This window comes from Nicotiana tabacum, chromosome 1 (genome assembly GCF_000715075.1).
Source record: "Nicotiana tabacum cultivar K326 chromosome 1, ASM71507v2, whole genome shotgun sequence".
Classification (NCBI taxonomy): domain Eukaryota; kingdom Viridiplantae; phylum Streptophyta; class Magnoliopsida; order Solanales; family Solanaceae; genus Nicotiana; species Nicotiana tabacum.
In genome coordinates, this window is record NC_134080.1 from 21,076,473 (window position 1) to 21,103,256 (window position 26,784).

Genomic DNA, 26,784 nt, shown 5'->3' on the forward strand with positions numbered 1-26,784 from the left:
TTGAAACCTCTACTTTTGTCCTTTCACAAATGGCGAGATCATGTGCCGCTTTTTCAGCCAAACAATGTCACAGACCGGTGATAGATCACTTACGTCTTCGAAGACTTTGCGGAGGCTGGATAGGTCTCACCCAGCTCTTCGCTACCACTTTCAGCGGTGCATCTTTTGAGGACCCGCGGGATTTTCTTGACCGTTGCTATGAAGTATTGCAGAACGTGAAGATAGTCGAAAGAGATGGGGTTGATTTTGCTGTGTTGGAGATGACTAGTAGAGGTAGTGGAAAGATAATGTATTTACTAGACTAGTTGTGGTTCCGACGGAAGATGTAGACGTATCAAAAGATCACCTAATGAATCATGTTGGGGTTCAACGTACCTTGACGTCTGGTTGATTTATTTGAGTTGTGAAGGTCAAATATTGTGGATTATTGGATGTTTTGACATGTGGCTTCGTGCCAAGTGAGGGGAGTCCACTATCTACGATCAAATTGCAGGGTCATGTGTTATACCGATTTTGGCCTGAGATGTATTTATGTGGTATTGAAAGGTTTTCCAAAAGTTGTATATGATCAAGAGCTGAGATTTGAATGGGATGATGATGAGACTTGAGATATTCCCGCGTCCTTAATAATTTTACATTTCAGTATCAACGGGGTCATGAAAACATATTCAGTATACTCGTAGTGCTTAAGTTAATCACAACACTCGCATGGGGCAGTCATCTTTTAATGTACCAGTGGCATGAAATTTCTTGCAATGGTTATTTAAGTTATCCGGTACAGACCTAGTATGAGCAGCCGAACTGCAGATGGGTTGTTATGAAAATGGAGATACTAGGAACATCTTGAAAAATTATCCTAGACTTGGGAGAGACATATTTCGTCAAAGCACTCAGGCTACGTGCCCCATTGCAGTTACTACTCCACTTACATGGCCAACCATAGGTAGGGGTCAGGATATTAGAGGTGGAGGTGAGACTCCTAGAGGTGGAGACCCAGTCCGTTGATATGTTTTCTATGGTATGGATGAGGTTGCTACACCAGACGGTATCGTTATAAGTACGGTCTCGAATTATTATAAACTCAAAATTTCCTTAACTTGATTCGATTTTGAGTATCGAGGAAAGTTCTCCTATTGTGCTCCACTTATGAGTGAGCTTCATAATTCTTAAACCTACATATGTGAATACTCCTGCTGGGAGATTATATGGAGATAGCCATGTCTATCATTACGTGTTGGTCATTAAAAATAGTTGTGAGGCTAAAACTGACTTTTGTGAATTAATTCGATGAGTTTGATTTAATTTCTAAATAATTGATTTCCATTGTAAATTATATGCCCTACTGGTAAGAGGGATCATAGTATGTTGTGATTTTGTTTAACCGAAATTATTTGAAAGAAGGAAGAAAGGAAATGGAAAATTTTAGTTGGCACAATGTGCAAAATACTTGTGATTCAGAGTTGAGGATGAGATCCTCACATTTTTATATGATATGAAATATTTAAATCGGGCTACTAGCTGCGGTGGATGTTATATAAGGACGAGGTCCTGGTGGTGAAAATTTTATGTGTTTAAATTCTCCTTTTGTGAAATTAAAATTTGTGCTGTAGCACTTGTAGGGAGTCATGCCTATTAGGCTTATTTGAAAATTCTTGTATGAATATTTCTGTGCATAATTTGCCAAAATTGTATTGTAACTATTGAGTTTTAGCCTACAAGGTGAGAGCCCAGGTGGTGTTAAATTGTGATTCGTTACTTCGGGTAAGTAATTATAAGATCCCCATGCCTTGTTGTTGGTAATCTGGAGGTTTGAAACAAAATTTTGTTAACATGAGGTTAATTGGCGATGTTGTAATCTATTATGAGTAACCATTAAGACCAGAGATGTGGTTATGGTCATACATATGGTACGTTTTATGTCAATATATCATTGTGATAATGTCGTGCTTGTAATGCGGAGATTAGTGTTATTGATATATACTTTGTGTTGCGTTGTTGGGTTGTGGACATGTTGTTAGGAGTTGTTTTGGTGTTACTCTGACAGGTGGATAGGCCCAATTACAGGGGAGACTCTGCCAAAATTTCTGAAAAATTTGGGAGTTAGAAAAATTTGGAATATTGAGATGTGCAAAGAAAGAGATAAGTTACATTATGTGTTTGAAGACGGACTCTACTTCTCATTTAAGGACGAATGACCCTAAGTGGGGGAGAATGTAATACCCCGTATTTGATGGGTGTGTAGGCACGAGTTGCTATAGCAAGTCGGGACTAATATCGTGTGTTGACGTAAAAATCGGACCTTTCTAGAAATGATTGGAGTGTAAGAAATTTGGTCTTGAAGTTTACGAATATGGATAAAGGAAATGATCTCAATTGAAATGGTGTTTTCGGACTTATTTCGAATGCGATAGTGTGGGATCAACCGCGAATAATTGTGTAAAAGTAACATCATCAATTTGGTAACTTGAGAATAATTCTTAATACGTTCGAGGACGAACGTTTGTTTTAGAGGTGTAGAATGTGATGACCCAAAATGTCATCTTTAAATTAAATAATTATCTCAGTGTTTTAAGAACTTGAAAAGAGCTGTTAATAATTTCTCAACTTGCGTGCGCAGTCCGTATAATTTTCTGGAAGGTTTTTGTATGAAAAATGGATTAAATTATGAATTAGAGCTTTAAAACTCAACTGAGTTGACTTCGGTCAATATTTTGAGAAAACGAATCTGGATCCAAGATTTGACGATCCCAGGAGGTCCGTAGGAAAATATGGGACTTGGGCGTATCCCCGGAATCGAATTCCGAGGTCTCAGGCCCGAGAAATGAATTTTTGAGTAAAATTGTTTTATGAAAATATTTAAGGAAAATGGAAATGAAATTTGATTAGAAAGTGATGGTATCGGGCCTGTATTTTGGTTCCGGTGTCCGGTACAGGTCTTATATATGGTTTAAGCACTTTCTGTAAAGTTTGGTTGAAAACGGACGTCGTTTGACGTGTTTCGGACTCAAAATGGAAAATTTGATGTTTTATGAAATTTGAAAGAATTCTTGGATTTTAAAGCTTAATTCGTGGTATATTATGTTAGTTTAGCGATTTGATCGCACGGTTAAGTTTGTAGGATGTTGTTGAGTTAGTGCATGTGTTTGGTTAGGAGCCCCGAGGGCTCGGGAGTGTTTCAGAGGTATCTCTGAGTGATTTCGGACTTGGGAAAATAGCAGAAAATTTGCAGAAATAGTACCCTGTGAACAGTACCAATGAACAATACCCCGTGCATAGTACCCTATGAACAGTATCCCGTAAACAGTTTCCCGTGAACAGTAAAAACACATGAATAGTGCCCCCGAAAATTCTGGGCAATTAAAGGACGAACAATACGCTTTTTTTCATTCTTTTGAGTTTCAAACTCGAATTTTGGGCGATTTTGAGGTGTTCTTCACGATTTCAACTCAAGTAAATGTCCTATACTCGAAAGTATTTATATTACATAAATCCATGGTTATTTTCATCGTTTAATTCGGATTTAAATGGAAGAAATCAAGATTTTTGCAAAATCTTCCAAAAATGAAAATTTTAGATTTGGAGGTCGAGTTGTTATCGGAATTTGATAAAATTTATATGGGTGAACTCATGGTTGAATGGGTTATCAGATTTTGTAAGTTTCGTCGGAACTCGAGATGTGGGCCCCATGAGCAATTTTGAGTTAAATTTCGGATTTTGTTGAAAAATTAGTATTTTCATTTGGAATTAATTCGTGCGATTTATATTGAGTATATTGAATTATTATGACCAGATTTGAAGCTTCGAACAAATTCGCGAGACAAAGGCTTGTTGAAATTTTGAATTAGTTGCAAAGCGAGGTAAGTGTTTGGTCTAACCTTAGTTTGAGGGATTTGGAGTTGTGTCTTAATTGCTACATGTTAATTGTAGAGTATGACATATAGGCATGGTGACGAGTATCTATACGTTGGTGTCAAGCATGTCCGTGAGTCTTGTATTATAATTGTTATGACTCTGTTGTGGTTTATTGCGCTTCATATGTTATTATCACCATTGTTCCCTTGCCAGGATGTTTTTTTGATATTATTGTTGCCTTGCCAGGATGTTTGTTTGATATTATTGTTGCCTTGCCAGGATGTTTGTTTTGATAGTATTGCTCCCTTGCCGGGATGTTGTTGAAATATTATTGTTCCCTTGCCGAAAAGTTGTTATATTGCTCTTGTTCCCTTGCCGGGATTCCTTGTGATTATTGTTGGCTTGTAACTGGGAGCGGGTGGTACGCCTACCACAAGATATATAATGAAATGGGAGCGGGTGGTACGCCTACCACAAGATATATAATGAAATGGGAGCGGGTGGTACGCCTACCACAAGATATAATGAAATGGGAGCGGGTGGTACGCCTACCACAAGATATAATGAAATGGGAGCAGGTGGTACGCCTACCACAAGATATAATGAAATGGGAGCGGGTGGTACGCCTACCAAAAGACATAATGAAATGGGAGCGGGTGGTACGCCTACCACGAGATACATGAAATGGGAGCGGGTGACACGCCTGCCACGAGATACATGAAATGGGATCGGGTTGCACGCCTGCAACAAGATGTGAAAAGAAAGTGAAATATGCTTTTGTTTCCCTTATTCTTGTTAGTGATTGGATTTTGATTCCTTTATAATTCTCTTGATATCCTATTTTTAATTTTTTTTTTATATATGTTCAATACTCCAAATTTCAACAATTGTTACATTTTTTTTAACTCAATTGATTTCTCAACTAAATTTTCCTTAAACCGTTTGAGGTTGTACTTTACAAAAAAAAAGGAATTTCTACTATGTTTTGATTTATTGATTTCTCGTATTAAAGGTGAAGGATTCATTCGATATTGTACTTTAATTGAAAGGAGTATCTTCTTTATCAAATAATTTCTAAAAATAACTTCATATTTTCTTGTTGATTTCCTAATTGGGTTGGAAGTTGTACTCTACTTTATGTTAAAGTGAATGAAGCGTCACAAGGTGACATTTACTCGAAAGAATTATATTCGAAAGATGCTTATTTGAAAGATATTTTATTTAAAGGAAATTTATTCGATATATATTCATTGAAAAGCATATTATCTTGGAGATTATTACTTGAAGGATTTATAGGCGAAAGATTTATATTTGAAGGACTTGATGAATTGATTGCACTTGTATCTATTATTTGTTGAGAAACATTTATGGTGTTCTTGTGGCCTGCTATTTACATCACTGGTTGGTCATTGTTGCCATTATTGTTATCTGCTTCCTATTATTTTTGTACGCTATATTGCACATGTTTATTTGGTAGTCTGGTCCTAGCCTCGTCACTACTTCGCCAAGGTTAGGCTAGGAACTTACTAGCACATGGGGTCGGTTGTGCTGATACTACACTCTGCACTCTTTTGTGCAGATCCCAGTGTTGTAGACTTCAGACCGTAGTGAGATTGTTGTTTTCTTGTTGATCAGGTGATCCAAGGTAGTCCTGCAGGCGTCCGCAAGCCTTGGCGCGACTCCTTCTATCTACTATTCTTGTTTCTTTTATGTATTTCCAGAGACAGTATTGTATTTATTTCTTTCAGACCTTTATTTGTATTACTCCTAGACAGTCTGTGAAGTTGTGACACCAGTCTTGGGTAGATTTGTTATGGTTTGGTATTAACAGTATTATTAAATCTCTACAATGCAGTCTTCCGCTTATTCAATTCTATTGTTATCTAATTGTTGGCTCTTAACCGTTATCGGATTAAAAATGGAAATAAGGTAGATAGTTCAGTTGGTTGGCTTGCGTAGCTTTCACTAGTAGGCACCATCACGACTCCCGAGGGTGGGAAATTCGGGTCGTGACAACTCCGGGCTTCATTATTAGGCAAAGCCACGGCTTCAACCCACTTTGAGACATAATCAACCGCCACGAGAATGTAAGTATTCCCATAAGAGCTAACAAATGGACCCATGAAATCGATGCCCCAAATATCAAATATATCCACTTCAAGAATCGAATTGAAGGGCATCTCATCCCTTTTTGAAATTCTGCTCGCTCTTTGGCACTCATCACATCTCTTCACCAAATCGCCGTCATCTTTGAACAAGGTGGGCCAATAGAATCCACAAGTAAGAACCTTCGAGGCGGTCCTCACCCCACCATGGTAGCCACCATAGGGTGAAGAATGGCAAGCCTCTAGGATACTCAATTGTTCTTCCTCTGGGACAAATCTACGAATCACACCATCCGTGCAAATCTTGAACAAGTATGGCTCATCCCAATAGAAATCCAAACTATCCCGCTTGAGCTTCTTCCTTTGGATAGAAGAGAGCTCACACGGGATTATTCCGGTCACAAGGTAGTTGGCAACATCGGCAAACCATGGCATATCCTTCATTGACACCGCAAGGAGTTGTTCGTCGGGAAATGAATCATTGATCTCAAGGCCGTCACAAGGCCTCCCCTCCTCCTCCAAATGGGACAAGTGGTCCGCCACTTGATTCTCACTACCTTTCCGGTCAATAATTTCTAGATCAAACTCTTGAAGAAGTAACACCTATCTCATCAATCTCGCCTTGGAGTCTTTCTTGGTCATCAAATACCTAAGGGCGGCATGAGCGGTGTGCACTATAACTTTGGCCCCCATAAGGTAAGGTCGAAACTTTTCCATAACAAACACAATAGCCAATAATTCTTTCTCGGTGATTGTATAGTTTCTTTGAGCCTCATTCATGGTCTTGCTTGCGTAGTACACTGGATGAAACATCTTGTTGATTCTTTGGCCCAAAACAGCCCCAACCGCAACGTCACTAGCATCACACATGAGCTCGAAAGGTAAGCTCCAATTTGGTGCGGTGATGATGGGGGTAGAAGTCAACTTGAGCTTGAGTAGCTCGAATGCTTGCATACAACTCTCATCGAACAAGAACTTTGCATCTTTCTCGAGCAACTTGCACAAAGGGTATACCACTTTAGAAAAATCCTTTATGAACCTCCAGTAAAAACCCGCATGCCCAAGGAAACTCTTCACCCCTTTGACAGAAGTAGGGGGAGGGAGCCTCGAAATAACCTCAATCTTGGCCTTATCAACTTCAATTCCTCGCTTCGAGATCTTGTGACCCAACTACCTTCTTCTACTTTAAAATGACACTTTTCCCAATTGAGAACAAGGTTGGTGTCTTCACATCGGCTCAACACTCTATCCAAGTTTACAAAGCACTCCTTAAAAGAGTCCCCAACCATGCTGAAGTCATCTATGAAGACCTCCAAGATATCCTCTACCATGCCGGTGAAAATAGCCATCATGCAACGTTGTAAGGTCGCCGGAGCATTACACAATCCAAATGGCATTCTAGAGAAGGCGAATGTGCCATAAGGACATGTAAATGTGGTCTTCTCTTGGTCCTCTGGGGCAATTAGAATTTGATTGTACCCCGAGTAACCATCAAGAAAGCAATAGAAAGCCCGACTCACAAAACGATCAAGCATTTGGTCAAGGAATGGCAATGAGAAATGATCTTTTCTAGTCACCTTGTTCAGCTTCCGGTAATCCATACAAACTCTCTACCTGGTGACCGTTCTAGTAGGAATGAGCTCATTGTTGTCATTAGTCACCACGGTCATACCACCCTTCTTAGGCACACATTGCACCAGAGAAGTCCACGAACTGTCAGAAATAGGATAAACCACCCCAGCATCTAGCCACTTGATAACCTCTTTCTTTACCACCTCTTGCATCGCCTCATTTAGTCTTCTCTGATGCTCCAAGGAAGGCCTTACATCCTCCTCAAAATGATTTTATGCATGCAAAATGCGGGGCTTATACCCCGAATGTCGGACAATATCCATCCAATCGCCTTTTCCACTTTTGAAGTACCACCAAAGTGGTGTCAACCTACATGTTAGTTAAGCAAGATGAAAGAATAACAGGTAAAGTAGAATTTGAACCCAAGAATTCATACCTGAGGTGTGGAGGAAGTGGCTTCAACTCCAACACCGGTGGCTCCTCAATCGATGACTTTGTTGGTGGAGTTTTGCGGTTTTCAAGATCCAAAGATAGCTTCCTAGGCTCATATGAATATGAACCCATACCATGCAATGCATTCATGCACTCCACTCTACTAACATCATCATTGACATCCATATTAAGAAGCACGGTCTTAGGGGGATATTCAACATGGATCATGGAACTTGTGTCATCCATTATCACAGCTGTGACAATGTCCACAAATAAACACACCTCTGTGCTATTGGGTTGTCTCATTGATTTGCAAACATGGAATACCACCTTCTCATCCCCCACTCAGAAAGTCAACTCACCCGCTTCAACATCAACCAATGCCTTCCCCGTAGCTAGGAAAGGTCTACCAAGAATAATCGGCACTTCAAAGTCCACCTCACAATCCAATATGACAAAGTCAGCCGGCAATATAAACTTATCCACCCGGACAAGTACATCATCAATTATGCCCAAAGGTCGCTTCATCGATCGATCCACCATTTGAAGTCTCATTGAGGTAGGTCGAGGTTGTCCAATTCCCAAAGTCTTGAAGACCGAGTAAAATTTATGCTAGCCCCCAAGTCACAAAGGGCCTTGGCAAAATCCGCACTTCCGATAGTACAAGGGATAGTAAAACCTCCGGGATCCTCAAGTTTGGGTGCCATTGAATGCACTATGGCACTCACTTGATGAGTCATTTTAATTGTTTCACACTCCATTGACCTCTTCTTTGTTACCAAATCTTTCATGAACTTAGCATACCCCGGCATTTGCTCAAGTGCCTCCGCCAAAGGCACTTTGATTGTGAGGCTCTTCATCATGTCAATGAACTTTTTGAATTGATTGTCACTCTTTTGCTTTACTAACCATTGAGGATAAGGTGGAGGTGGCCTAGGCAAAGGTGCCTTGGCCTTTGGTACAACCGGCTCGGGCATGTCAATCACGTGTTCCCTAGACGGGTTCACGACATCTTGAGTCTCTACCTCGGTTTCATCATTAATATCAATCCGTACATCATTGTTCACATTTTGATTAACCACATCATCAACAATCAAAGGTACATCACCATCCCGCAACTCAACATCTTCATCCACAACTTGCTTTTGCTTTGAGGCATTCACATCACCACCTCTCCCACTTCTTGTTGTAACCGCCATCATATGATTATTATTCCCACCCTTCGGGTTCACTATCGTATCACTTGGTAGAGCATCTTTGGGACGAGTATTCAACGCTTGAGAGATTTGACCTAATTGCACCTCCAAGTTCCGGATAGATGTATTATGAGAAGCCAATTGGGCATCGGAATCTTGGTTCTTTTTCATCATTTGCTCGAACATGCTTTCAATTCTTCCCATATCACCTCCGGAAGAACTAGAACCTTGAGAAGGGAAAGGGGGTGGATTGCTCGATTGTTGATACATTGGGGGCCTTTGAAAGCCCATCCCCCTGTTGCCTTGGTTTCCATTGTTGTTCCACCCACCTTGATTATTGTTGTTGCCCCAATTATTGTTATTACCATTCCAATTCCCTTGGTTGCTTTGATTACCCCAATTGTTGTTTTGGTTGTTATTATTCCAATTGCCACCACCTTGTTGTTGATTGTTGTTATTCCAATTACCTCCGCCTTGTTGTTGATTGCCCCAATTTCCTTGAGGACGTCATTGTTGATTCGAAGAGTTGCCTCTATTCCCTTGGTAGTTATTGACATATTGGATCTCTTTGCTTTGATCATCTTAGCACTCATTTGAATAACCACCACCATCATTGTTGTTGTCATATTGTTCACAATTACCTTGGGGTTGTTGCCCTCTTTGCCTCATTTTCAACATAGAAACACCTTCCATTGCATTGACTTGGCGTGGGTTTTGGACTTGTTGCAATTGCACCCTTGCCAATTGATTCATAGTTGTTGTAAGCTCGGCAATAGCTTGGCCATAATCGTGTAATTCCTTGTGCAAATGGATGACCGTGGGGTCACCTTGGGGCACATTTGCTCGGCTTTGCCATGCCGAAGAGGTGTCGGCCATTTCATCAAGTACATCAAATGCCTCTTGGTAAGAAAGTTTCATAAAGTTCCTTTCGGCCAATTGGTTCACAAAGCATTGATTCGTGGTATTGATGCCCCGATAAAAGGTTTGTTGAATCATAGCCTCAGTCATGTCGTTATTAGGGCACTCTTTCACCATTGTTCTATATCTTTCCCATATCTCGTGCAAAGGATCTGTTGGCTCTTGCTTGAAGGATAGAATTTCATCCTGAAGAGCCGCCATATGACTTGGAGAAAAGAACTTGGCAATAAATTTGTCCGCCAATTCATCCCATATTGTAATAGAATGATTGAGGAACCTTTCTAACCAATCCAATACTTTACCCCGAAGAGAGAACGAGAAAAGACTCAATCTCATCGCATCCTCGGACACGTTTGTCTGCTTGCTACCCCAGCATGTATCCACGAACCCTTCAAGTGCTTGTAGGCATTTTGATCGGAGGCGCCTGTGAAATACCCTCTTTGCTCGAGCAAGGTCAATATAACATTTGTGATTTGAAAGTTCCCCGCCCAAATTCGGGAAGGAACGATAGCACTGGCGTATCCTTGATTTGGTAAAACTCTGGGAGCCACTCTCGGCGGTTACGGAGGAGGGTCTGGAATATTGTTGTTCTCATTTGCATTTATATTGGCATTTCGGCCTCTCCATGGAACTTGAGGTATGACCTCATCTTTTTCTAGATCCTCTACCTCCTCTCCCGCTATCACATTGCTGAGAGGGTCATTTGCATTAAGAGCCATTTATACTTGATTGATCGACACAAACAGAATTAGTAAACAAGAAGGAAAGAGAAGCAAAACACAAAACTAAATAAACAGATAGTAAACACCGTAAGCTCCCCGACAACGGCGCCAAAAAGTGATCGCTGCCAACTCGACGCTACACTAAGGTAGGAAGAGTGGGTCACAATAGCTTTTACCCGATATGAGGGTCGGGATCTATTTCCTAAGGGAGCTAGTTGTGGAGTTGGATTGTATGTCTAACCTAGAGATGTGTTTGTATTCCTAATGTCACTTCAAATATTTTTGGATTTTCGAATTATAACTATTTTTATAAAACTATTGATTAACACTAAATTATGCTACGAGAATATTGCTAAGTTGTATCTAATAGGAAGAAGGGCACTAGGGTCGTGACACTACCTAGGTGGCTAATTGATGGGTAGATGTTACTAAGGTTCGATTGACATAATTGGGGCTTATGCTATAACCGTTGCACAATTTTACCCACTCTCACACCTCTCGGTAGAGAAAGTGATTCTTCCCAATTGACTCTCTCGAGACCAAATGGGTAGGCAAATTAGACCAAGCAACTAAGGTTCAAGTAGGGTAATTACTCTCTCGAGGTTTAACCCGTTAATTGGGACTATCATTTCTCATGAGTCCATCCCAATTCCTTATTGGGTCAATTTTGGGGTCATAGACTCTCTTTCTCAAGAAGAGTTAAACCCACAAAGCTTGAATCAGTGTTTGCAACCACCAATTCTAGATTAAAACATAAAATCAACCCAAATAGCAAACACTCATAATCAATCTAACATTAAATGACAACACCCATTAATTACCCACACTAGGGTTGAGCCACAACCCTAGCTAATGGATTTAGCTACTCATGCTTGAAGAAGAAAATAAAGAAATAGATGAAAAACTAAGAATATTAATTAATTGCTAAAATTAAACTACAAGAATCTATTGTAAATGTAAAGCAAAAGTGCCAAAAATGGCTAAAAAATTCGTTCTCACGAGCGCAACTCTTGTCTGATATATCTGATTACCTAAAAAATGGTAAAATGTTCTATTTATACTAGGTTGGAAAAACTGGACAAAAATACCCCTGCAGGGTCAGTGCAGGCTGCACTAAATGGACCGCGGCCACACTGGGCTCTTTGACTTTGACTTGTGCTTCTCTTAACTTGAACTCCACGGACCGCATAGAATGGACCGCGGCCGCGGAGGGAGCTGGCGCGGTCCGCGCAATCACGACCGCGGACCGCATGGCGTTGGCTTGCAAACTTCCATCTCTCTGAATCTCATGACCGCGGACCACACAAAAGAGTAGTGCGGCCGCGGAGCCTTCACCGCGGACCGCGAGATGTGTACCGCGTCCGCGTTGCCTCTAGCCTGGTTTACCAACTCTCTGAACCACTTAGTGCGGCCGCATTCAACTTTACGCGGTCCGCACTAGGCCTTTTTTCCTTAGATTTCTTGGTCTTTGATATTTGAGCAGGTTTCACTCCTTTTTGAGCCGATCTTTGACATTTCGTCACTTTGTCGATCAAACCTGCGATCAAGCACAACTTGTGAGCCTTTTAGGACTATTTTGTAACAATATATGATCAAAGCATAGGCATGTAGGGGCATAAAACACGTTAAAATCCTAACTTATCAATCGCTACCAACTCCACACTATTAAAAGCTAGGAAGAGAGGGTCGCAATAGCTTTTACCCGATATGAGGGTCGGGATCGATTTCCATAAGGAGCTAGGAATGGAGTCGAGTATCTATCTAGACTAGAGTTGTGTATTTGTTCCTAATGTCACTTCCATACATTTTTGGGTTTTCGATTATAAACTACTATTATCAAATTATTAATTGAAACTAGATTATGCTACGAGATATGCTAAGGTGTATCCAATGGGAAGAAAGGCACTAGGGTCGTGACATTACCTAGGTGGCTAATTGACGGGTAGATGTTACTAAGGTTCGATTGACATAATTGGGGCTTATGCTATAACCGTTGCACAATTTTACCCACTCTCACACCTCTCGATAGAGAGAGTGATTTTGCCCAATTGACTCTCTCGAGACCAAACGGGTAGGCAAATTAGCTCAAGCAACTAGGGTTCAAGTTGGGTAATTACTCTCTCGAGGTTTAACCCTTTAATTGGGACTATCAATTCTCTTGAGTCCATCCCAATTCCTTGTTGGGTCAATTTTGGAGACATAGGCCCTCTTTCTCAAGAAGAGCCAAGTCAACTTAGCACAAACCAGTGTTTGCAACCACCAATTCATAGATTAAACCATAAAATTGACCCAAATAACAAACACCCATAGTCAATCTAACAATAGATGGCAACAACCATCAATTACCTACACTAGGATTGAGCCACAACCCTAGCTAATGGGTTTAGCTACTCATGCTTGAAGGAGAAAATAGAGAAATAGATGAAAAACAAGGCATATTAATTAAATGCTAAATTAAAATACAAGAATCTATCGTTAATTTGAAGCTCAGATGCCAAAAATGGCTACAGATGAAGTTCCAACGAGCACAACTAAGTTCTGGATATATCTGATGACCTAAAAATGGTAAAATATTCTATTTATACTAGGCTAAAAAAACTGGACAAAAATACCCCTGCAGGGTCAGTGCGGGCCGCATAAAATAGACCGCGGCCGCGCTAGGCTCTTGGACTTCAATTCTGAGCTCTCTGACTTGGGCTCCGTGGACCGTGTAGAATGGAACACGGCCGCGGAGGCAGCTGTCACGGTCCGCACAACCATAACCGCATTGGCATTTTCCATCTCTCTGAATATCTCTTCCGCAGACCGCACAAACCGGCAGTGCGGTCGCAGAACCTTTATTGCGGACCGCATAAAAAGTCAGTGCGGCTGCGAAACCTTCACCGCGGACCGCGCAATGTGGACTGCGGCCGCATTGCCTGAAGCCTGGTTTTGCCATCTCTCTGAATCACCTAGTGCGGCCGCATTCGACTTTGTGCGGTCCGCACTAGGCCTGTTTGCCCTCAGTTTACTTTGTCTTTGATGCTTGAGCAGGTTTAACTCCTTTTGAGCCGATCTTTGACATTTTGTCACTTTGTCGATCAAACCTGCAATCAAGCACAACTTATGAGCCTTTTGGGACTATTTTGTAACGATTTATAATCAAAACATAGGCAAGAAGGATCATGAAACTCGTTAAAATCCCTACTTATCAGTCGACTTTGTTGCTTTCGCTTATCTGGATCCGCCAAGACTTGGTGGAGAGATTATTGTTTGGCTATACCAGCCGGATCACCAGCTTTGACTTGGGAGCAGTTTTCTCAGCTATTTCTGGAGAAGTTTCTTCCCATCACTCAGAGGGAGAACTATAGGAGGCAGTTTGAGCGTCTCCGGCAGGGTTCTATGACTGTTACTCAGTACGAGACCATATTTATTGACTTGTCCCATCATGCTCTTATCATACTTCCCACTGAGAGAGAGAGAGAGATAGAGTGATGAGGTTCATTAAGGGACTTATTCAGCCTATTCGACTTCAGATGGCTAAGGAGACGGGGAGCGAGATTTCTTTTCAGGATGCGGCCAATGTGGCCAAGAGAGTTAAGATGGTTCTATCATAGGGGGTAGTCAAGGGTCTGACAAGAGGCCTCTTCATTCAGGCAGATTCAGTGGTGCCATTCTCCTTGGCCTTTTCAGTCAGCACTTCAGGTTTCTCACGGTGCTTCAGGTGGTTGTGGTTCTCATATGCAGTATTCTGATCAGTAGTCCTATAGTGCACCACCAACTCCTATCAATGCACTGCCGCTCCAGAGTTTTCAGGGTGGTCATTCAGGTCGTTAGGGTCAGCAGTCACAGCAACCGAGGGCTTGTTATACTTGTGGCGATATGGGACATATTGCTATATTTTGCCCTCGAGCATTGAGTAGCTCTCAGCATCAGGGTTCCCATGTCATGGTTCAGGCACCGAGTGTTCCACAGCCCGCATGATGAGATAAGCATAATATGCTGGAGTTCATACACAGGTGTACCAAACTCCAGTATATTATGCTGGACCGGTCTGTGCTGCAGCAAAATAATGACTATTTTTCATTGACTTGGTAAATGCTGGCTATTTATGAATGACCAGTCCGAAAACTGACTATACCGTGCTATTTTTACAACAAAAATGTTCAATTATTTCAAACTTAAAGGATCAAATGGGTTCGAATAATAAAATTTGGGCAAAATTAAGCATATTTCCTAATTTGAGGAACCATTTGGAGTTACAAAACTCTCTCTTTTGGACACATATAATAAGTGGAGTCATTTTATACAAATTGAATACTAAAAGCTTATAACATGAAGCTACCTTCCAATGACATTCGTTTATAATGTAATATTTTTTCTGTCTTAATTTATGCAGCACTTTTTATTTTTTGATAGTCAATTGGATTAAGTTTTGAAGCTAAATTAGATTAGATCAACTTAATATTTTGAAATCAAAATTTTGATATTTGAAAAACTATATTAAAGTACTATAAGTTATAATTTTTTTTATGTCAATATAATGATAAATATAATTTAAATTGGGACCGAGGGAGTAGTAAGTTTTGGTAATAGGTTAATGTGAGATGTCAAGTACTACTAACAAAATAATGTGGGACTAATTTCGAATTAAGTTATACTTGACGGACCGAAACAACATTTTTCATAAACGGAAGAAGAAAGAGAATCAGACTTGTTAAACTGGACCGTGGGCTCGAAAACTTCACCGAAACACAGTGATCTCTGGAGCTTCGATAGAGCCATGGAAGCATTGGCAAAGCTGGAGAGAGTCCAGACTCGACTCCTCAAACGCCTATCGAACCTCGAATCTTCTCTTCTCTCTCAACATTTCTCTCAAAACCTCTCTCTATCAACTTCCTCCACCACCGAAGATCGCCTTTCCGGCACTCTTCGCGCCAACGGCGTCGTCGATTTCAGCTTCAAACGCGTCCCCTCTGATTACTATGATTGGCCGCTCAAATCTCATCGTGATATTGTCAGTGTCGCATCCATTCAACATCTCTGCAAAAGCATTGTTCTGGTACCTCCTCTTTTCGCAATTCTTTTATTATTTTATCGGATAATTAACTCGTAATTGTATCTATGTTTTTGAATTAGTCATTGTGTAGTTTTACAATTCATGTGAACAAAATGTGAAACATGTTTTCTCCGACATTTTGAATAATTATCAGAAGGTTGCTTGCATTTAGTACGAGTGTGGTATTTGCTATAGCATTGTATAAATACAACTTATTGGACGAAATTTAGCATTTTGGATTATGAAAGACGACTGACTAGAGGTTATTTATTGAATGAGATTTCAATGGACATATTGGGTCGACTGCTGGTGGCTATGGCGAGGTGCATGGCGGCTTCGGCTATGGGGATACGAACGGAGGAGGAACCTTGCTGTTGGATTTCGCTAAGGCATTTGAGCTGGTGATTACAAATTCTAGTTTTCCGAAGAGGGAGGAGCATTTGGTTACTTTCCAACGTACGTTGACGAAAACAGCCTCTCGATCCTCACAAGTTAAGGGTAAGGTCTGTGTACACACTATCCTCCTCAGACCTCACGATGTGGGATAATACTGTGTATGTTGTTGTTGTTGTTGGCGAACCTCAGATTGATTATCTACTCCTCAGGAGGTGCGATAGAGGGTTGTCCAAGGATTGCAAGGTTATCCAGAGTGAGACCCTCACGACACAGCATAGGCTCTTGGTGATGGACGTCGATATCATGATAAGGATGAAGAAGAGGCCTGTTCAAGGATGACCGAGGATTAGGTGAGGAACCTTGACTAAGGATAAAGAGAGATGAAGGCTCGGGATCTGGATCAAGTGAGGTGCATCAAAGACGAGAACGGTATAGTATTGATAGGGGAGGCTCAAACTAAGCGGAGATGACAAACTTACTTTCATGGTCTTCTGAATGAAAAGGGGGATCGAGATATTGTGCTAGGTGATTTGGGGCACTCAGAGAGTCTAACTTGATAAAATTAATAAATGTAAACTAATTAGAAGAAACTAGAAAGTGAATAATTGTTTTTGATGTTTTTAATCAAATGGGAAAAAGCCTAGGGATGTAACATTTGCCTAGGTGCTAACCTAATGGGTAAATCACGTTAATGCTTGTCTTATTGACCGGGGTGTATTGTAACTCTCAACTCTCAATTACCAACTTAATACCTCTCGTTTATTGAGTAGTTATACCCAAACTGGCTTTCTCAAGTTCAATTGGGTATTAATTTAATCAGTTGATATAAGCCCAAGTCGTGTTTTCCCTATCTCTAGTTCAAACCCTTTAATTAGACTAGCCAAAACCTTAAATAGCCCAATTTCTTGTTAGCCAAGTTTTCCTAGACTAACTCCCTCTTCTCAAGTAAGAATCAAGTCAAATAGGCATGAATCAATGTTTGCAACTATTAAATATAGAAATAATGCATAGCAAGGCTAAATAATAAACACCTAATCATAAAGAAGCATTAAATTAAGGATCCATAAGGTTTATACACTAGGGTTGGGTCACAACCCTATAGAAAATCTAGCTAATCATGCTAGAAAGTAAAGAAAAAGAAGAAGAACCAATTAAAGCCATAAACTAAGATTAAATTGATAAAACTAATGATTCTTCACCCAAAATAGTTACAACTTTCCCAAAACAGCAAAAGATAACTGCTATAGCTAAAAACTATTCAAAACTTGCCCTAAAAAAGTGTTTCCTGTCTATTTATAGACTACAGTGCCTTGAAATTCGCTGACGAAAATGCCATTCGGGAGGTTCTGCAATCGCACAATTCCATGTGCGGTTCGCGCTTTTCTTGGTTCTGCAGGATGAGGAATTCTGCAGCCGCACAATTTGGTCTGCGGCTGCACTTCAGCTTCTGCGACCGCACTTTTCTATCTGCGACTGCACTTTTGGCGAGGCTTCACACTTGGTCGTTTTGCACCTTCTCTAAACTTTAGAAATTTTGTCAGTGCGACCAGGTTTTGCGGCCGCACAATTGCATGTGCTGTCTGCACTTGTTAGAACTTCTTCTGAGGCTCAGGTACCAAACTGAACTGAGTTGTAACAATTATAGTGGTATCAAGTTACTAAGTCATACCATAAAAATTTGGAAGAGGGGGATGGAACTGAGGGTGAGGAGGAACGTTACTATATCTGACAACCAGTTCGGGTTCATGCCGGGTCATTCAACTACGGAAGCTATCCACTTTATTAGGAGGTTGATGGAATAATACAATGATATGAAGAAGGATCTGCACTTGGTGTTTATTGACCTAGAGAAAGCGTATGACAAGGTCCCTAGAGGGGTTTTCTGGAGATGCCGGGAGGCAAAAGGTGTGCCGGTAACTTACACTAGAGCGTTCAAGGACATGTATAACGGAGCTAAGACTCGGGTTAGGACAATGAGAGACGACTCAGAATATTCCCGATTGTTATCGGGTTACATCAATGATCTGCGCTTAGCCCGTTCTTATTTGTCGTGGTGATAGACGCACTGACATGCCATATTCAAGGGGAGGTGCTATGGTGTATGTTGTTCGCTGATGACATAGTTCTGATTGATGAGACGTGAGGTGATGTTAACAAGAGGCTGGAGGTTTGGAGATAGGCCCTTGAGTCTAAGGGTTTCAAGTTGAGCAGGACTAAGACAGAATACCTGGAGTGCAAGTTCAACACCGAATCGAGGGAAGCAGGCATGGACGTGAGACTTGGATCACAGGTCATCCCCAAGAGACAGTTTCAAGTACCTTGGGTCGGTTATCTAGGTGGACGAGGAGATCGACGAGGATGCCACACACCGTATAGGGGTTGGGTGGATGAAATGGAGGTTAGTATCTGGAGTCCTATGTGACAAAAAAGTGCTATCATTACTCAAAGGTAAAATTTTATAAAACGGTGGTTAGATCAGCCATATTGTATGGACAGAGTGTTAGGCGGTTAAGAACTCACATATACAGAAGATGAAAGTAGTAGAAATGAGAATGTTACGGTGGATGTGCGAGCACACTAGGGTGGATAATATTAGGAATGCAGATATTCGGGAGAAGATGGGCGTGGCTCATATAGATGACAAGATGCGGGAAGCGAGACTAAGATGGTTTGGGCATGTGCGGAGGAGAGGCCCTGATGCCCCGGTAAGTAGGTGTGAGTGGTTGGCTTTGGCGAGTACAAGAAGAGATAGAGGGTGGCCTAAGAAGTATCGGGGATAGGTGATTGGGCAGGACATGGTGTGGCTTCAGATTTCCGAGGACACTTGATAGGAAGGTGTGGAGTCGAGCATTAGGGTTGTAGGTTAGGAGGTAGTTGAGCATTTTTCTGCTTCGTACTGAGTGTGAGGCTAGTTTGATAGGGTTTGTCTTAGACTGCTAGTGGTTAATGTTGTGTTCACACTATATTTCCTTTTTCCATAGCACCGGGCCTTATTTACTAGTTGTTGTAATTGAGTTTCATCTATTTCTGGTTCTTATGATGCTATTATTATTTCTATGGTTTTTGTTGATGGTACTGAAATATTGTCTCTTTCTGTCTTTTACGTCTTCTTGAGCCGAGAGTCTATCGGAAACAACTTTTCTATTCCATCGGGATAGGGGTAAGATTAGCGTACACACTATCCTCCCCAGACCCCACACCCATAGAATTTTACTGGGTTGTTGTTGTTATGAAAGACGAAATTTGGAGATGATGTAAGTTGGGATAGAGAAAATGTAAAAAAGCGGTGAACAGTTAATGTGTCATGCCTTGAGCTATATGTTAAAGAAGTGCTGAATCAAATATGTATATGAAACTTTCATAAAGTAGCAGTGAAGAAACAACTGGTGATCATTTAGATAGTTCTGCTTCTAAATCTTCTAATTCATTCTTAAAAAAAATTACTTCATTGTTTTTTACTATTATAAGATTTGCTTTGTATCATTCAATGCTGCTTCTATTGAGACATGTCAAACACAACTACAGTTATCTTAATCGAAATGGCTTCATATCTGCGTAGATTGATATTTGGTGTCATCTAAATATGCAATTTTGATGGTGAAAATTTTATGATATTGAGCCTCCTTAACTTTGAATCCATTCATAATCTCTGATACTCTTTTAGTCTTCATTCCATGTAATAATGCAGGTAAATACTCAAGCCGCATCCAATATTATTGATTGTAGTGATCGTAACAATTCAAAATACTATGTTGTCGTTGTACAGGTAACTATCTGCAACTTTTGCTCAAGATGGAGGAAAATTACTCCAAATACTATGTAAATATCTTTACTATTTTGATCAACAGTATGCAGCTCGATTTAATGCTGAGTCTGTAAAGAATTTTCCGTACACTCTCAATGAGAGCAAGATAGCCAAGAAGAAATTCAACAGTAAGTTACATCTCTTTATTACAAAAACATGCATTTGGTCTAATACTTAAGGTAGTCAGAAAACTGAAATGGATTAGCATACAGCTTCGGATAATCGTAATTGTGTATGAAGATATTGAAAAAAACTGTTATTCTTTTGTAGATAGATCAACGAGAACTGTTTTATTTTGATTGTACCAAGAAAAGACTTCCCATGAAAAGTACATTTTAGCTGTATAGACTATCGACCCATATATAAGCAAAACTAGGGATATTTATAGACGTATGAGGACGCATATATTGCAAAACTGAATGTTCTGCTCTTGTTTGAGTAATAAAAATTCAAACTTTTTCTCTTTCTCAATTTAGTTACATTCTTTAGAAACTTTACAAATTAAATATTAACCTTGTATCTCAAGAGACTGAGAGATGTGTCCTGAAACGAGGTCCCTTTCCTCCTATTTAACTGTCAAAATGAAAAGAAAATCGGAAACATAAGAGTGTACTCGTGACACACTTCTTTCTTTTGTGGGGTAAGAAAGCAATTATTTGGGCATTACTTGATCTTGGATGCGTTTTTTTTTTGCTTTAGCTCATTAGGGAACCCAATGTGGGAGTTGGAGTGGTGTTAATATAATATGTTTAGAGCAACTCACAAGTAAGTTTACAGTGGACCCGGAGTAAGGATAGCGGGTCTACTATCTACTTTACTGCAGTAGACTAACTTCTCACTAATGCTACTCTTAATTTTTGTGACGCCAAGCTAGAAAAGCAGGCCATTATTTAAGTTTGACATTGTTAATGGCGTCAGTAGGCCTCTAAATATGTTAGAAGGGGTGTCTGGCAGCATGAAGTTCAGGAACAAATTGTTTTTTTAGGTAAATAACTTTGTATTCTGTGTAAAGCTTTACAAAACCATAGCTCGACTAATTACATAGTCAGCTATCTAACCAGTATCAAAAACCAGAGAAACAAAAGCCTATACTACATTAAAAGACTAGATCTATCTACTAGAACAAAAGGCTATGTAGCAAAATCTGGACTCTCGGGGCTGCTCTAACATTACAAATTTCCAATGGCTTCCCAGCTTCTACTCTTCTTTTTAAAGACCCGTTGGTTCCTTTCTATCCATATTGCATAGAGCATTCAGCATATGTCATCCTAAAAATTTGAGCTTGTTGGGATCTACCTCTAGAGCAATTGATGGCCCAATCACAGGCTGTGTAACTTTGTCTTTGTAACCACTGCTGCATCCTGCCTCATAGCTTCCTGGAGTAATCATACTCAGCTATGGAATGATCTCTTGTCTCAGCTTGTGTTTGACATAGGTAGCAATTCAAATCCACAGTCTGTGACATATGAATGTCAGGAACAAATTGTTAATCTAATGTCCGGATGGCCTAAATAATCTCACGCTGGAAATTCTTTATTGTGCTTCTTTACATAAATGGTTTACTTGCTGGATACATAAAGTTCCATGAGCTCATGTCAATAATTTTCTTGGAGAAACTCTGAGTAAATCATCTGAGAGTCGCAATGACTGTGTTAACTATATTTGGCATTTGGATACATTGCCATACTACAATAAGAATGACTATTTGAAAAGCATACTTCTTATTCAGGAAACGTTGAGCAAACAACTGAGGTTATGATGATGGACTTATTTTATGCATTCTTCCTCTTCATTCTATACTGGGAGCAAATAGAGTTGGATGCTATAAGTTTATGAGGTGCAATGTCTTCTTTGGTGTCTGCATTTTGCTTGAGTACTGCTTATAGAATGATGTTAGCCACTGGATGCTTTTTGCAGTGAGGCTGGCTCCTGAGGAAACATCAGTAAAGCTGATTGGTTATGAGCACAATGCAGTCACATGTATTGGCATGAAAACCAACATACCGGTACCCAGTCTCTTTGTTCTTTCACTGAAATTGTCATAGTGTTCCCCAGTATTCTTCTGTTTACAGTTAACATTTGAACTGTTCCCATGTCACTCTCCACATTAGTTAATGAAATGTTTTGCAACTCATCACACTCATTACTTTCTCTAATGCTGCAGCTGATGGTAGCTAATGCCATATCAGCTAGTTTAAGAGCTGCTCCTAATGAATGCCAAGATTTGTGATTACATTCTCTAATGCTGCAACTGGTGGTACCTAATTTCCATATCAGCTACTTTCTGAGCTGCTTCTAATGAAATCCAGGATTAGGTGGATAATCACACTAATGAAGATATTAACTTGACTGGAACACTCCTGCTGTAAATCATTGATTCCTCTAAAGTATTGTTGGTTAAACCACAAAGCATCTGTCTCTCTTGCCTCCTGCACTCATGTGCATTACATCAATGTGTATTAGGTAGTGCAGCCTTCTTGTCCACAGCTGTTTGCTGTAGCTTGAACAAATTGGGCCCTGAGATCTTGTTGCCTGTGTCTTGATTCCTGTCACTCTCTTGCTTACACCAATTGCGAATAATATGTGATATATGCTGACAGGTCCCCGGTCTACCACATTTAGATGGAAAGTGGACTAATTGGTATGTGTTTTACTCTCCATCATTCTTTTTCATTAATGGACTCTATGCTATTCATTGTGCCAGCTGTGCTGCTTCTCACTGTTCCTAAAATCTGTATCTGTCAATGTTGTTGATCTAGAAATGCAGCCTGCCAGTTTTTCTCACTTCTCGCTAGATTAGAGGCCACTTCCTTGAAGTTTTGGACCCCTTTGTTGAACATTACTACGCTTTTGCCTATAATTAAATTTCATAGAGAAGCTTTACTTTTTGCAACTAGTAGGCAGAAGAGCGAAGGCCACTGAAACTTGCTCAACAACTAAAGAGTTATCAGTTATCTATAGCAGCAAAACGTAATCTTAAAGTGATAGACGAAGAAGTACTTTATTGATGATTCTCGTGCTAGTACTTGTGAGCACGTGATTTTTGTTTACGCGACAATTACTCCAAAAGAAAATCGAAAAATAAAACAAATGGTTTTGTTGTACAAATTTTTGTGAATTTGCTTGGCATTTTTTATAGTTTTTATCTGTGATAGTTTAGTTTTATCAATTGAAAATACAAAAATGTATGTCGCGCATAAAGTTGGGATCTTGTGCTACTATTAGGAATTAATTAAAGTCATATTCGATTTTGAATGAATAGAAAATCACAAAAATATTTGTCTTGTTAATTTTTTCGTTTTATCGTTTAAAGGTTGATTTTTGTTTAATTAATATATGATATTGTGTGTTAATTATCACTAAAAATCAATTGGAATCTTGTGATATAATTTTGATTTTTTATATTTCTTATAATATTTTTTTAGAATTTTGTAAATTCGGATTTTTATGGGAAAGGAAAAGAAATAAGTTGAATTGGATAAAATTGGGATTGGGCCATTTCAAATTGGACCCAAAATTGGGCCCAAAGCATTTGTTTTGCCCGGTCCAGATCAGTTGGCCTCAGGGACGTCCAAACGACGTCGTCTTGATTATGCTTGATCTGGGCCGTTGATCTCAGAATGATCAACGACCAAGATCACAAACCCTAACCCATCTCAGCCAATCCGACCCAGCACCATCCACGACCCAATCCCCACAGAGACCAAAACGACCCCGTTTCATATAGTTAAAGTGATCCAAACCGTTGATCTCATTAGATCTAACGGCTTGGATTCATTCACTCACCCCGTATATAAGCCTGTCCCTCTCACCCCGTGCCCTAAGCCAGACCCCCCTCCCTCGAGTCGTCTCCCTCACTGAACCCAAACCCTTAGAACCCTAGCGCCGCCCCCCCATTCCCCCACCTGAAACCCGGCGGCAACGATGCTGGTGACCACCAGATTAACACCCCTAGTGCACCTCGACCCCCTGGACACGGATCTGCAAATCGTTGGTCTCAAACCTTCCCCTATCGTCTCGAATCTTCATTTGAAGATTCGAGCTAAACCTCAACCTATGCCAAACCACCCCAAATCCACACCAGTTACTCCCCTGACTTCCCTCGTGACCAAACCAAGCTTGGTTTGGTTCGAATCTAACCAGAAAAGCTCGCACCCCAAATCTGAGCCCCGAGAACCCTAGAAATCCAAAACCTGGGGTTTTGTCCAATTAAGTGAAGGGTTGAGGTTTAATAGACCTTAATCGAGGTGTTCTCAGTTGAGAACACTTCGATTAAGGTCCATTCGACCTCAAAAGAGGTCGAGTCCAGTTCAGGCCTGGTTCATTTTATTCTTGATCTTCCGAGATAAGTTTCTTTCCCTTCTGCTTTTGTTTGTTATTTGTATTTGCTTGTATGATTAGTTAGTTTGTTTGATTTTTTTATGTTATCTTCTTTTGATTCTGTCCGTCTTCATAAAGACTCTTTATGTAGTCATTTTTCTTCTGAATACTTGTTACTTGAACTTACAGTGAATTATATGTCCAAGCTGTTTTGAATCATAGGATAGTTAAGGTCGTGTTTGAAATCCCATGTTGCATCTGAAGTCACTGAAAGCCATCCGATGACCTGTTTGATATATTTTATTGGTTGTTAGCTATTTGTTGTAGCTCATATGGTCAATTAAGCAAGTGTCGTCAACTAAACTCACTTGAAAAACTAGAAAAAACATGAGGCTGCCCTTTCCAGTAGGATTTCTAGCATGACTCCTATTCTTTGTGTTAAGGACTCGTATCAATGAGTTGGTTTCAGTATATTTGTAATCCTTGTTTATCTTCTCAGTTGCCTGTCTGATCCTTGGGCTTTGATTTGGTCAGGAGTAACTTCCCAATATGACCTACTCATACCATTAGAGTAACTTCCCTGTTTGACTGAGTGTGAATCAATAAATGAAGGAATTGGTTGTAGCTGTAGAACTGTAAGCTAACCTGAAACCAGTCTTAGGAGTTAAGTCTATATAGACTATAACCTCAAACCTCTAAGCTTAAGGGTAATACAATAAATCACAGGAGTTTCAAGGGTATTCTGGGGTTTTAAAGGTTCTGAATTGCTTAAAGGCAAGTGAGCTGACAGTAAGGTACTAAAATATTAATTAAACTAATGAAGTTAATTGACCAATAGTGGGATTGATGATATGTTAAGCACCTTTAGCAGTTGGAAATCAGTAACAACATGGGCTTGATGATAAAAAGCTGAAAATGCACATGAGAATAGTAGTGAAACCTGTTGTATAGTAGGATATCCACTGCATTTTTGAATTTCAGCAGATTAAAGTAGAAGAAAACCCCATGCCTAGACAATCCTAAGTGGAAAGGACAGCCTTTAGGGTTTATTTTAAGCCATGGGCAGCCTGCCTATAAGAGGGGGGGGGGGGTTCTTCTTTTCTGAGGGGGGTTAAGAAAGAGGATAAAAAAGAGTTGAAAGAGAGGCAGAACAATCAGAAAATAGAGGGGGTTTTGGGCAGAGAGTTTTGATAACATTCAGATAAAAAGAGAAGGAGATCAGAAAAAGGGAAGGGGGCAGAATATAAAAGGGAACTAGTTGGGTTGAGAATTAGTCGAGAGAGGCTTTAAATTCAGTTTTTCTTGGTTTTAAAGTCAGGGGTCAGTCTTCAAATTCAGTTTCTAAACTGAATTTCAACTCCAGCACCTAATAAAAGAACAAAAGCATAGTTTGAAATAGGCAATCCTGTCCAGTGTTTGAAGTTTTGAAGCTGTTTGGACTCATCCGAATATTAATAGTTTTCTCCTCTGCAATCTATGTGTTTCTGGGCCATATTTCGATTTCCTGGGCTTTGGTCGTTTGCGGTTGTTTGGTTGTTGTTATTTGCTGTTTGATTTATTCTGAAATTGCAACTGGATTCTTGGCTATTTGCTACTGTTTGCTACTACTGCTGTTGCTGCTGCCATTTCTTTTGCTGCTGCTGATTTTTCTACTTTCTCCTTCTTCTCGTTGTGTTTCAACATCCAGGTACACACTCGAATTTCACACTGGTGTAGCAGTAACAATGAGTATGAAATGAAAGAAGCGAAGAATTTTTAATCGTTTGGTTTTTGTAACTATAAGTCTTATAAAGTGTTAGTAGATTGTATGATTCCTTAAGGTTTTAAGTCAACGGAAAATGCATTAGGTAGTTTGTACTTAAATGAAACTTAGTTTGTTTAATACTGTGATATATAGTTTGTTTAGTAGTATACATGATATAGTTATGTAATTCGTGGAATGTACAAGTAGTTAGTATATTGATAATTAGACTTCATCTCCAGTCATGTCTTGTACATATAGGGCGGGTGGCTTTTAACCTTGCCGAATGCAACATAGCTTTAATCTTTTGAGTTTTAACTTTGTCAGACTCCGTTAGGCAGTTTATAGGACCATGTTCGAACCCCATTAGTAGCAGCCTCTAATAGTTAATTCCATTAACCTAGTTTAAATAAGTTAGTTTAAATTCAACTCGAAGAATGTTTAGCATGAGTTTTAGCATTTTATTAATCTTGTATGCAATTTCTTTTATTAAGTTAAAAACATGCTCGCTCATGGAATAAGGCATGAAACAATTCCCCGCCTCATAAATAATTAATCCGATAATTAATAGGAGGCTAGAGCTGGCCAAGCATGTAATTTAATTATCGTATATTTTCTTTCTTTTATTTTTAGAGACAAACATAATATAAAATGTAGTTACTGTAGGTTTTTCTTTTTAAAAATAAT

General features: G+C 39.9%; 1 protein-coding gene across 21 annotated transcripts; it reads left to right on the forward strand.

Annotated features, from left to right (window-relative positions):
* Positions 1 to 15,490: 15,490 nt before the first annotated feature.
* Positions 15,491 to 26,338, forward strand: LOC107808727 (uncharacterized). 21 transcript variants are annotated; one of them, XR_012705393.1, is made up of 8 exons: positions 15,493 to 15,838; positions 19,896 to 19,997; positions 20,080 to 20,164; positions 21,766 to 21,873; positions 21,954 to 22,042; positions 22,201 to 22,293; positions 22,637 to 22,677; positions 22,796 to 25,423. XR_012705393.1 is itself a non-coding variant. In XM_016633277.2 (6 exons), coding segments are annotated over exons 1-6 (597 nt in total). In that variant the 5' UTR covers positions 15,491 to 15,559; the 3' UTR covers positions 22,797 to 25,423. The 21 variants fall into 21 exon arrangements, 3 of the variants coding, with proteins under 3 accessions (XP_016488763.1, XP_075100716.1, XP_075100906.1); XR_012705436.1 differs by lacking the exon at positions 22,796 to 25,423 and adding exons at positions 16,115 to 16,338; positions 16,441 to 16,660; positions 26,044 to 26,338 and having other exon boundaries at positions 15,701 to 15,838; positions 19,920 to 19,997; positions 21,954 to 22,677; XR_012705439.1 differs by lacking the exon at positions 22,796 to 25,423 and adding exons at positions 16,115 to 16,338; positions 16,441 to 16,581; positions 26,044 to 26,338 and having other exon boundaries at positions 15,701 to 15,838; positions 19,920 to 19,997; positions 21,954 to 22,677.
* The last annotated feature ends 446 nt before the right edge of the window (positions 26,339 to 26,784 follow it).